Here is a 12,358-nt window from a genome sequence, read left to right as displayed (position 1 = left end):
TTTCTTTTTTTAAGTTGGTTTCTTGTTCTGATATAGGCATTAGTTGCACTAATTCTTTAAGCTGGATTGTATTATTAAATTATATATGCCAGTAGTTATGATCAATAAAAATTAAGAAAACAAAACTAAAAAAATGATACACCTGTGAAATAGTTGACGGCTGCCACTCTCAAAATAAACAATACATCCACTATGCATGCTACTACTAAATTGACGGCTGCCACTCTCTATGAAATAGTTGCACTATTGGTTAAATTGCTTTACTTTTGTTTAGTTTACGGTAATTATGGACACATTAAAAGCAGCCAAGTTCTCAATTTAAAAAAAAAAATAGAAAATGTTTAAAATTTAGAAAAATGTACTTATTTATGATAAAAAAACTTAAACTTGCATAAAATTTTGGTTGGACTAAGATTAAAGGAAGAAAATAATCTCCTAAAAGCAAGACAAACCTCAGATTATTAGTAACATTTTCATACATTGCCAAACAAAAACAGGAATAAACGCAAAAAACGTACTACCAACAATTTCAAAACCCAAAAGACTTCTCTATATATAAACAACAAGAGTCCCAATTCAAAAACTACACCAAGCTAATTTATTCTCAGTTAAACTAAAACAGATTTAAACACACAAAATAAAATGGCGGGCCGTGACATTTTCCAGCTGCGTTTTGCGGCTGTCGCGGTATCCGTCGCCGTATTGACCTTCCTCGTCTCCACTCAAGTCACAGAAGCGTCACGTGTGATGAACCTCTGCTCACACACCGCGTATCCATCCCTATGCCAACCTTTGATTAAACGTATCACGAACCCAAGACGTGCCACGCACCGAACCATTCAGGCTTTGGAAGCTAAGACAAAAGTGGCTTTAGCTGAAGCGGCTAGGTACAAAGACGGTAACCAAGCAATCGCGACGTGTTACGCGACGTTTAGCGATGCAGTTTATAATCTTGCGAACGCGAGGAAGAGTATAAGGAAACGTGACGTGATGGGGATGAACACGTTTTTGACCGCGGCTGTGTCTGATTACGGTGTATGTGTTGAAGGGTTTATTGACGCGAACCAAGTTAATACGGTTCAGAATGTAGCGGTCGACCTGAGAAAAATTAGCAGCAACTGCTTGTCGTTGTCTACATTGGTTTAGATGATTGATTACAGATTACCATTTATTTAATTTTTTCTCAAAACAAACAAAAAACTAATTAATTTCGTCTAAATGAATAAGAAGGAAAAAAAATCTTGAATAATTAAAAATGTTTTTTCTTATGTTGCAACTTTTGTTTTGAGGGGGAGATGTTTGCTGGATCATCGTTTGTCATGTAAAACGCCACTGGGTGGTTATTAATTATACTTGGTTTCTTGTAAATTAATTGCTGATAGAATTCTTTTTCTTATGGTAATTTAAAAAATCTCAACCATTATACTTGTCGATTTGGTGCAAAGATCATCTAATTCTAAGCAGTTTACAAAAAAAAAAAAAGATCATCTAATTACTATTTTTTTTAAAGCAGTCATATAATTACTATTTAACATACATCTTTTGACAATGTGAAGAAACACCACACCTAAAAAGTACATGAAATAACAAGTGGGCTTTGTACTCTGCTACAAAGCATAGAGATGTATAATGAAAGCTTAAAATATCTTCTGTAATTTGTGGTTTGCGAATGGTAGAAGAAAAAAAAAACATGTCGACCAAAGAAAAAAATACAAAGAGAAAGAAGGAAACTTAAAATATCAAAACAAAAAGACAAACAGAAAATGAAATAAAAATAAAATTAACGTTGATAAGAGATTCTCTATTGAACATATGAAAATATCACAAAACTGGGGCCCATAGATACCGACTATCAACGGGGCCCAAGAAGATTCACACGAGACTGGACTACCGTTCCTCCTACAGGCTCAAATCACGAAGCGCCGCGTGGCGTAATCGCAGGATAAAGTGCCCCTCGTCTTACTTCCACTACACGTGAGTGAAGAAGGGCGACCAGAGAGAGAGAGAGAAACCTCACTCACTCACCTTCAAAGATCACTGAGATTTCTTTTCTTTTTTCAGATTTCTTGGCTTCAGGATCTGATCAACAGGTGAATTGTCTTTGAATTTACATTCAGTTTCGTTTGGATTCTGCTTGTTTCATATGTGCTTCCGTTTCGATTTCGTGGCTCTATGTTTGATTGAAGTTGCTATTGCCATTGCTTTGTGACTCTTTTGCGTAGAATTATCTTCTTCTTTGTGTATATTATCGAACTTGTTACCCATATTAGCTGATGAAGTAACTAAAAGCAAAAAAAAAAAAAAATATCTAAAAGAAGAAAAAGTATCTCTGGCTTTGGAGAAATTACCTTTGTTTAGTATAACTTGTTTCATCCATGTTTGTTTTTGTTATTCTATCGTTTTATATAATTAATACTTTACTTATCAGATCCGCCAAGCTTTTGATTCAAGTGTGACAAGAAAGAAAGCATGAGTAACTCCGTGGTTCATCACTTACTTAACCGGGGTTTCACTCGTCCCGTGAGTTTTGAACATCGTAACAAGCTCAACTCTTCTTGCGTTCCGGCTGCGGGGAAGATTGGAAGATCTAGTCTGGGTGCACAGTTATACGGGAAAGGTCTTAAAAAGACAAGACGGAGACTGATCACTGGAACAGGAAGACCTGTCTCTTTTGTTACACAAGCTGTCCTTGCCATGGATCCTGCTTCTCAGGTAAAAAAAAAGTTCTTCTTTTCTTAAAGGAGATTGTTCTAACCCTGTATTGACATTGTTTGGTTGCAACAACTTCTCAATCCTTGAACAGGCAGTGAAGAGATTTAATCTTGACGGAAACATTGACTTACTGGTAAGTCTATCCTTATGATATTATCTTGTTGGTTTTGTAGCGATAATATTTCTGTGATGGTAAGTTTAACGTATATAATTCAATAGGTTGAAGTCACTTCTACAAATGTAAGAGAAGTGAATATCCAGATAGCTAATACAAGTGACTCATTGCTTCTCCACTGGGGTGCAATACGTGACAACAATGAGTACGGTCTTCTCAAATGATGTTCAGCTTGCCTAGTTGTTTCTTCAAGATTACTATGTCACATTGTTTTGTTTAACTTTCTTTCTTATTTTCCCTGTCAGGAAATGGGTTCTACCTTCTCGCTGTCCGGATAGAACTATAAACTACAAGAACAGGGCGCTTAGAACTCCTTTTGTGAAAGTGAGTTTTAAATTCCTTCCTCTACATTACATACAACATTCCATTGCTACTTGTGATGGTATCTTTTCCAGTTGATACCAGTCTGACTTAAGATATTCAAAATGGTTCTTTGGGTTCTCATTCACAGTCAGGTGGCAACTCTTACCTTAAAATAGAGATAGATGATCATGCCATACACGCTATCGAGTTTCTTATATTTGACGAAAGTCGGAACAAATGGTGAGCTTGTTTTCTCTTCTTCTTACTCTTTAAATTGGAACAGATAGACACCTAATTTTAGTGTCGTTTCTTATAATCTCAACATGTGCAGGTACAAAAGCAATAGTCAAAATTTTCGTATAAACTTACCCACGGAAAGGAACGTGGATCACAATGTGTCTGTTCCTGAGGATCTTGTACAGATCCAAGCATATCTTAGATGGGAGCGTAATGGTAAACAAAATTACAGCCCTGAGAAAGAGAAGGTAAGACGTTGTACCTATACTAGCATATCTCCAAGGATATTTTTCTTTGATATCAGTTTAATTTTTCACCTTATTGTTGCTGTGGGATTCACTTAATAGAGGAATTATCATTCTCACAAGGCATTAGGATTGAGTTCATCACCGGTTAATATTTCCACAATTACAAAATACTTCGTTGGGATTATATTACGAAAAAGTAACACTTAAAAAAGCTTGGCTGCTGGTGTCATAAAATATTTTTTCTTGCTTTATCCGGTAAACCTGTGTAAATAATAGTTGCATTTTAATCAAGTACTCTGCATTGTGTGCATATCCATTGTTTTATAGTTAAGCTGAGTAACTAGTCTATGGTCAATAGGAGGAGTATGAAGTCGCCCGTACGGAGCTACGCGAGGGAATGATGAGAGGTGCTTCAGTGGAAGATCTCCGAGCAAAGCTGTTGAAGAAAGATAACAACACCAGTGAATCTACAAAATCTAAGGGGACTTCATCTAGTGAACAGGAGTCGCAGAAAAAAGTTTCCAAGCAACCAAAGCAAAAACAATATTTTAGCACTGAGAAGATCCAGCGCAAAGGAAGGGACCTGAATAAGCTTATATGTAAGCACGTTGCTGATTTTGTTGACCCAAAATCCATATCTTCAACTGAACCACGGGCCTTAACAACTCTCGAGTTATACGCCAGAGCAAAGGAGGAACAAGAAACCACTCCAATCTTTAGCAAGAAAATATTCAAGCTTGAAGGCAGCACGATTTTGGTTAGTTGATAGTAACTATCTTGCTCTCTTCTCTATCGCAGTTTTGGGCTACATATACATCCGACAATCTAATGGCAAGTCATTATTCCCTTTATTTAGGTTCTTGTCACCAAACTCTCCGGAAAGACGAAAATTCATCTGGCAACCGATTTCAGAGAGCCAATTACCCTTCACTGGGCTTTGTCTCAAAAGGCTGGAGAGTGGTTGGTAAGTTTTATTTTTAAATTTCTCAGACAAGAGCATACTTTTCACATTGATCGCAATTTTTTTTTACCTCTTTCGCTCTGAGTTTATGAGTCATTGACAATGCAGGACCCACCTTCAGATATACTGCCACCAAACTCTTTGCCAGTACGTGGCGCTGTTGATACACAACTGACTATTGCTTCAACAGATCTTCCTAGTCCGGTATGACTAGTTGAATCTATTGTACTATAAGCCGAATAGCTTTGAATATTAAAGCCTCATGTTAACCAAAACTGTAGGTACAAACTTTTGAGCTGGAAATAGAAGGCGAGAGTTACAAGGGCATGCCATTTGTACTCAATGTTGGTGAGAGGTGGCTTAAAAATAAAGACAGTGACTTTTATGTGGACTTTGCTAAAGAAGAAAAACATGTTCAGAAGGTTCCTCTTCCTTCTTGGTCTTCTAGAAAGATCTTTCAGTTGGGTCTATTGTCTCCTAGACACTTAATTTTTTATTGTTCCGTTTGACAGGATCATGGTGATGGAAAAGGTACAGCCAATAATTTACTGGATAAAATTGCAGATCTGGAAAGCGAGGCCCAACAGTCTTTCATGCATCGGTCAGTTTTATGGTCAAGCATTCTGGTTATTTTATTCGTGTTTTTTAGACTTGAAGAAGCTTAACTGGCATTTTTCCTTTAAATATTTTTCTGCTTCAAGTCCCTTCCAAGCTGGTGACCCAACTTTTTGTTAGTTTTCTTGGGTCAGCTTTTTCCGCCTTTGAGGTTGAAGAGACTAACACTAAATTCTACAACTTACAGTCGATGATCCATATACAACGATCGCTAATACAGTGACTGATCCATGTTTCACAGTCACTAAATTTATATCCTCAGTCATACATCTCTTTTGTGCATGAAGTGGTTTGCAACTTCTGGAAAATACTCTTAACTTTAGTCACGGGGTAAATCTTCCTTTTGTATTTGTAGATTCAACATTGCATCAGATCTTGTGGACGAGGCAAAAAATGCTGGTCAACTGGGCTTTGCTGGGATGCTAGTTTGGATGAGGTTTATGGCTACAAGACAGCTTGTGTGGAACAAAAGCTACAATGTTAAGCCAAGGTACAGTTCAAAGAATGTGACTCTTATTCTGCCGCAGGGTAAAAGTTTATCATATCTTGTGGGAGCCTTTTAATTTGTTCTGGCATCTGCAATAATTTTGTTGAGTAAAATTACACAACTCGCTACATTATTTCAGGGAGATAAGCCAAGCGCAGGATAGGCTGACTAGCGGTCTACAGGACGTTTATGCAAGTTATCCAGAGTACAGAGAACTTTTGCGGATGATAATGTCTACTGTTGGTCGGGGCGGTGAAGGAGATGTTGGGCAACGAATCCGAGACGAAATTCTAGTCATCCAGGTTGGTCTTTAGATTTCTCATAATCTTAGTCAAAATGATTTTACTTCTGAGCGAACAATAATTTTACTTCAGGGTTAGAACTCCATGTCTTCTAGTGGTTCCAATATCTCCCACTGTCCCACCTTTTTTCTCAAAGAAAGCTCGGGATGGGATGGGATGCCCTCATTAGCCTGCAACTTCTCTATTTATTTGAAACATGATGAGATAATTTTGTTGGTTATAAGATTGAGTGAATTTCTTGTTTGCAGAGCAAAAATAAATGCAAGGGTGGAATGATGGAGCAATGGCATCAGAAGTTGCATAACAACACTAGTCCAGATGATGTTATCATTTGTCAGGTATTTGTACTTTAACCCTAATAATATAATGGTTCCTGATTCTGGTTCCAATCTTAATCTATTTCTTAACACTTTTCTCTCTGTAGGCTTTGATGGATTATATCAAAAGTGACTTTGACATGAGTGTTTACTGGAAGACTTTGAATGACAATGGCATAACCAAAGAGCGACTCTTAAGTTATGATCGTGCCATACGTTCTGAACCAAGTTTTGGAAATGACCAAAAAGATGGTCTCCTCCGTGATCTTGGACACTACATGAGGACTTTAAAGGTTGATTCTCCAACTTCCTGTTAGCCGCTATTTACGAAACTAGCTGCACCTTATTCTGCTTGTTTTTACTAAGGGATATCATGTAATTTGTGGTCTTCTTTACTTTGTTTAGGCTGTTCATTCAGGGGCGGACCTAGAGTCAGCTATACAAAATTGCATGGGCTACCAAGATGATGTAATGCCATTATACTAAAAAGTTAACAGTAATGACTCTTCTTGGAACTGGTAACTGATCGTTTTTGTTGTTGCCTTTCAGGCCAGAGGTTTCATGGTCGGAGTGCAGATTAATCCTATATCAGGATTGCCTTCGGGATATCCAGTACCTTTCCTCTCATCTTCCTTACGCATTTCAAGAAATTAATACACCTGTCAAGTCTGTACAATTTACATTGTGTTGGCACTTCCCTCAACAGGACTTGCTTCGCTTCGTCCTAGAACATGTTGAAGAAAAGAATGTTGAGCCACTTCTTGAGGTGTTATAATTTTCTATCGACTTGGTCGATATTATTTTTACTACTGATATGAACTCTTTGGAACGCACTGTATACTTACCATGAGGAGGAATATTGATGTAGGGTTTGCTCGAAGCTCGTCAAGAGCTAAGGCCACTTCTGCTGAAGTCTCATGACCGCCTCAAGGATCTATTGTTCTTGGACCTGGCTCTCGATTCTACTGTCAGAACAGCTATTGAAAGAGGATATGAGCAACTGAATAATGCTGGACCTGAGGTTAGTGGATTTATTACTCGTCATGATAACTTCTTGAACATCATGTGACAATAGTTTCTTTTTAAGATATCTTCTTTTTCTTATATAGTGCTTTTATATTGCAGAAAATTATGTACTTCATCAGCCTCGTTATTGAAAATCTCGCCCTTTCCTCAGATGACAATGAGGATCTTATCTACTGCTTGAAGGTGAACATTCAGTGACTTTGCCATATGCTATAGAACTTACCCATAGACTGGTTTCATCAAGATCTAGCATTTTGGCTTCCTTAACTAGTCTATTTACCTTTTCCACTAGTATAGCCATGTTTTATACAGAATTAAACTCCCTCTAATTTTTCGTTGTGGCTAAAGCTCCATGGCCCAAAATGTGAAGAGTTTAGACAAGATGCATGATTATGTTCTACTGGTTTTGCAGGGATGGCAATTTGCCCTCAGCATGTTCAAGAACAAAAAAGATCATTGGGCTCTGTATGCAAAATCTGTTCTTGACAGAAGTCGTCTGGCACTGGCAAGCAAAGCTGAGAGGTACCTTGAAATCTTGCAACCGTCGGCTGAGTATCTTGGATCTTGTCTTGGAGTCGAACAGTGGGCTGTAAGCTACTCTTCGTGCATCTGACACCATCGTCATTTTTCGTCCATCATTTTTATATTTCCCTGAAACATGAGATGCTTATAATATCATTTTAACCACTTTACCAGATTAGCATATTTACTGAAGAGATCATTCGAGCTGGATCTGCTGCAGCACTGTCGTCATTGGTTAACCGACTTGACCCAGTTCTTAGGCAGACTGCCAACTTGGGAAGGTTAGATGGCCAATCAATTATCTAACTGGTTAATATGACATTGTAGCAAGTTGTATCTAACTTCTTTTTTTGCTTTCTCTTGATCAGTTGGCAGGTTATTAGTCCTGTAGAGGTCGTTGGATATGTCATTGTTGTGGATGAATTGCTCACTGTACAGAATAAAACCTACGACAGACCTACGATTATAGTTGCAAACAGAGTGAGAGGAGAGGAGGAAATTCCTGATGGTGCTGTTGCAGTACTGACACCTGACATGCCGGATGTACTATCTCATGTTTCTGTTCGAGCAAGAAATGGAAAGGTAAGAAAAACTTTCACCAAGGTGCCAAACGGTTATCGAGGCTCGCGGTCTGTTCATTCAACTTTGTCTGGCTTTCATTTGCAGATCTGCTTTGCGACATGTTTTGATTCTGGTATCTTATCTGATCTTCAAGCAATGGATGGGAAAGTGCTGAGCCTAAAACCAACCTCTGCAGATGTGGTCTATAGGTGATTATACTTGTGATTGATAGTGTTATTATGTTGAATTCTTTTAATTCATTTTTTTAATTGATTCTTTTACTCAGAGAGGTAAACGAGAGTGAACTTTCGAGTCAAAGTTCGGATAACTTAGAAGATGCCCCTCCAAGCATTTCTTTGGTCAAGAAGCAGTTTGTGGGTAGATATGCTATATCGTCTGAGGAGTTCACAAATGACTTGGTTAGTGTCTCTTTTCGTAGTTTTTATCTTTGTATCATACAACATAATACTTAGCTTTACTCATGTTTTTATAACTAACTTAATGGGTCTGGCTAATGCAACCCCATAATTATCTTTATCTAGGTTGGTGCTAAATCAAGAAATATTGGATATCTGAAAGGGAAAGTTCCTTCTTGGGTTGGTATCCCAACTTCAGTTGCGCTGCCATTTGGTGTTTTTGAGAAGGTTCTCTCTGAAAAGACGAATCAGGTACACGATAGCAGACTCTTAACTAATTCGGTTTTAATAAAATATGAAGACAAATTAGCTGATTTTTGGTCACTTGAATAGTTTAGCTGTTCTTTACTGGTGGTCTTCATCTGGAGATATTAAGAGTAGAGTTAGTTCCAAGGTCTCTTAGGATTTGTTACCAATGTGCCTTAGTGTGCATGACTAATGACTATCATGAAGTAGTTCCTGTCTAAAACCAATACATCTTAAGACTTTGCTGTTTTCATGATTACCTTCACCCAAACTCACTACCTCTGGATGTGGCAGGCGGTGAGTGAGAAACTGCAAGTATTGAAGAAAAGTCTTGATGAGGGAGACCAAGATGCTCTCGGAGAAATACGCAAGACAGTTTTGGGACTAGTTGCACCCGCAGAACTGGTATGTCATATTGATTTTTTTTTATGTGAGAACCTTGTGAGACAATCATCAATTATTTGGCCAGCCCCTTCATTGATGCGTTTGCATTGCTTGAGTTTGGATGTTATTTTCTTGATACCATTGATCAAACCTGAAGCTTTTGCTAATAGAAGTGTGCCTTTTGCAATGGTTGGGGTGCCTAGGTTGAAGAACTAAAAAGTACTATGAAAAAATCCGACATGCCATGGCCGGGTGATGAAGGTGAACAGAGATGGGAACAAGCATGGGCAGCCATTAAAAAGGTCAAATCTCGGCGTTAACTTGAATATGTCAAATCTATCACTAACCGGCTATTTTAAATCTCAGGTCTGGGCGTCGAAATGGAACGAGAGAGCCTACTTCAGCACGAAGAAAGTAAAACTGGATCATGACTATCTCTGTATGGCTGTTTTGGTCCAAGAAGTCATCAATGCGGACTATGCGTTCGTTATTCACACAACCAACCCTTCTTCTGGAGACTCATCAGAGATTTACGCCGAGGTAAATGATCTAACCATGTTGCGAACCAATGAATCTTTCAATTTCACCTGACTTTTCCTTCTTTCTTTTTTTTTTGGTTTCAGGTTGTGAAAGGCCTTGGTGAAACTCTTGTAGGAGCATATCCTGGTCGGTCTCTGAGTTTCATCACCAAGAAAAACAACCTCGATTCTCCACTGGTTCTAAAAGCCTAACCCCTAGTGTTTTTTTCTTTTTATTTGTTTAAAACTTTGAATAGGATGTTGTCAAACCGATTGGGATGTTCATTGTTCAGGTGTTGGGTTACCCAAGCAAACCGATTGGGCTATTCATAAGACGTTCGATCATCTTCAGGTCTGATTCTAACGGAGAGGATCTCGAAGGTTATGCAGGTGCAGGTCTCTACGACAGGTAACATAAACAAAACTCAAAACCTATTGTCATTGTCTTTGATTAATTACATCACAGCACTTGCTGAACAATAAAACTTCTCCTTTTTGTTTTGGCAGTGTACCGATGGACGAGGAAGACAAAGTCGTTCTCGATTACACAACAGATCCTCTGATCACGGACGAGGGCTTCCAGAGAAAGATCCTCTCAGACATTGCACGTGCCGGAGATGCCATTGAGAAGCTGTATGGAACTGCACAAGACATTGAAGGGGTGATCAGAGACGGGAAACTCTATGTTGTCCAGACACGACCACAAGTGTGATCAGTGTATATATGACGTTCTTTGTCCAGTGAACTTATTATTTGCTCTATAAGCAAAGAGTAAAAAGCATGAGCATATAGATCAATGTGTAGTACAAAATAACATCATATCGCATTACCACCAAAATGTAAGCAAACACTTTGTATTGGAGTTGAAAGCTTCTTCAGCTTTTGCTTTCTCGTGGTTTCTTCAGAGTAACTGAAACTGCTTGCCGTTTCAGTGGTCGAGCGAGACACTACTTCAAGTTTGATTTTATGGTCTAGTGAGTCAAAGGTGTCATTACAATTCTGATTAACTTAGGCAAGTTATAGATAATAGTCTCTAGGGTCAAAATTACAACAAAAAATATTTCTATCACTAAGATTTCATAATTTGGCAACGTCCACGAAATAAGATTGAATTAAGTTACACTATTCTTTCTGTTTCTAAGTTAAGTTAGCTGCCAAATGATAACCACCAGCTTCTTTGAATTTTCTGTTTTCTTCTCTATTTCTACTTTTATTTTTGGTTTCTACTAATTTAATGTGTTTGTATTGGAATCTCACGAGTGGGTTTCTCTGAACCCAACCACCATCTCATTCTCAGTGGTTCGTTCAGTTATTAGAAATGTATATCCGCAGTTAAAGCACAGAAATCCAAATGTGTGCACTTAAATAGAAACCACAATAATATTGTAGAGATCACACTACCGGTTTGACCAATGATCCCAATTATTGCAGTAATGTCATCCGCTTGTGTAAGAATCACACACACACAGATCTTGAATTCATGTTTTCAACAAATAAAATCTTGGTTAAGATAGGGTGTCAATCAATGAAAATTATGGTATTCACGATAAGTACTAGTATGAGGTAATGATCTAGCTAGGTTAATGACTAATGAGTTGGTTTTGAATTTTACGCAAAACAAAAAGAAGGATTAGTAGTAGTATAAATTATCGTATTCAATGCTTAACTAACAAGTTTAAGGTTTCTTTCTTCATCTTTTAAGAACCCACTCTAATAGTGGAACTGTGGATGAATCTTCAATCTATATAATTTGGTACATGAACTAACGGACTTTATATCTGATAATATAGCTTACTTGGAGTATAAATCTCAAGTTATATAGCGTGTGTAATAGATTCCGAATATCAGTTCTTAAGGTTTATGAAACAAGTATCAAAGTTATGTTTGCCATGCTATATCGAATCTAATTATCATGTCCATGATTTGAACATCATGCATGTCTTCTAATTTCTTCCCTTTGAGAATATCATGCTGCATGTGTATATTGTTCGTTGAGTAAATTTATGTACTACACCATTAATTGGGGGTAGTAATTATTTCCACCAATGCAAGACATCAATTAAGATTATCTATCATGTAATGGACAAAAAAGTACTACAGAAATATGAAGCGCATAATTATGTACGTATCATATTATAGATATTAGTATACCACAGTACGTACGTATTCGTATTTTTTTTATTACTCCCTCCGTTTTATAATACTTGATGTTTTACCATAGTGCACAAAGATTAAGAAAATTGTATTTTCTAATAAAAAATATTTTAAAGATATAATTTTAAAATTAATTAACCAATAATAAAAAAGATTATGAAATCTAATTGGTTG

General features: G+C 37.4%; 2 protein-coding genes across 2 annotated transcripts; both read left to right on the top strand.

Moving 5' to 3' along the window:
* Window positions 1-587: 587 nt before the first annotated feature.
* On the top strand, window positions 588-1,420 carry LOC108860041 (uncharacterized). Its single transcript, XM_018633948.2, has one exon. The coding sequence runs from the start codon at window positions 643-645 to the stop codon at window positions 1,144-1,146; it is 504 nt and encodes a 167-aa protein (XP_018489450.2). The 5' UTR covers window positions 588-642; the 3' UTR covers window positions 1,147-1,420.
* Window positions 1,421-1,930: 510 nt separating this feature from the next.
* On the top strand, window positions 1,931-10,919 carry LOC108862374 (alpha-glucan water dikinase 1, chloroplastic). Its single transcript, XM_018636479.2, has 33 exons — window positions 1,931-2,090; window positions 2,429-2,712; window positions 2,804-2,845; window positions 2,932-3,032; window positions 3,133-3,211; window positions 3,339-3,430; window positions 3,522-3,675; window positions 4,034-4,432; window positions 4,532-4,639; window positions 4,745-4,840; window positions 4,918-5,058; window positions 5,149-5,237; window positions 5,607-5,741; window positions 5,878-6,040; window positions 6,289-6,378; window positions 6,465-6,650; window positions 6,763-6,825; window positions 6,907-6,969; window positions 7,064-7,123; window positions 7,226-7,378; window positions 7,483-7,566; window positions 7,796-7,972; window positions 8,080-8,186; window positions 8,274-8,487; window positions 8,572-8,675; window positions 8,753-8,885; window positions 9,009-9,134; window positions 9,423-9,533; window positions 9,716-9,814; window positions 9,879-10,052; window positions 10,136-10,228; window positions 10,324-10,439; window positions 10,538-10,919. Exons 2-33 carry the CDS (start codon window positions 2,470-2,472, stop codon window positions 10,740-10,742), a joined length of 4,200 nt encoding a protein of 1,399 aa, XP_018491981.2. The 5' UTR covers window positions 1,931-2,090; window positions 2,429-2,469; the 3' UTR covers window positions 10,743-10,919.
* Window positions 10,920-12,358: the final 1,439 nt, after the last annotated feature.

The sequence above is a fragment of the Raphanus sativus genome, chromosome 5, assembly GCF_000801105.2.
Source record: "Raphanus sativus cultivar WK10039 chromosome 5, ASM80110v3, whole genome shotgun sequence".
Classification (NCBI taxonomy): Eukaryota; Viridiplantae; Streptophyta; class Magnoliopsida; order Brassicales; family Brassicaceae; genus Raphanus; species Raphanus sativus.
The sequence above is the reverse complement of the archived record's forward strand: the minus strand, read 5'-3'. Positions and strand labels throughout refer to the sequence as shown.

Coding starts and splice junctions, on each gene's coding strand:
- LOC108860041 (XM_018633948.2), top strand. CDS start 643: ATGGCGGGCCGTGACATTTTCCAGCTGCGTTTTGCGGCTGTCGCGGTA.
- LOC108862374 (XM_018636479.2), top strand. CDS start 2,470: ATGAGTAACTCCGTGGTTCATCACTTACTTAACCGGGGTTTCACTCGT. Junction 9,815..9,878: donor CATGGGCAGCCATTAAAAAG/GTCAAATCTCGG, acceptor TTTAAATCTCAG/GTCTGGGCGTCGAAATGGAA. Junction 10,440..10,537: donor GGTGCAGGTCTCTACGACAG/GTAACATAAACA, acceptor TTGTTTTGGCAG/TGTACCGATGGACGAGGAAG.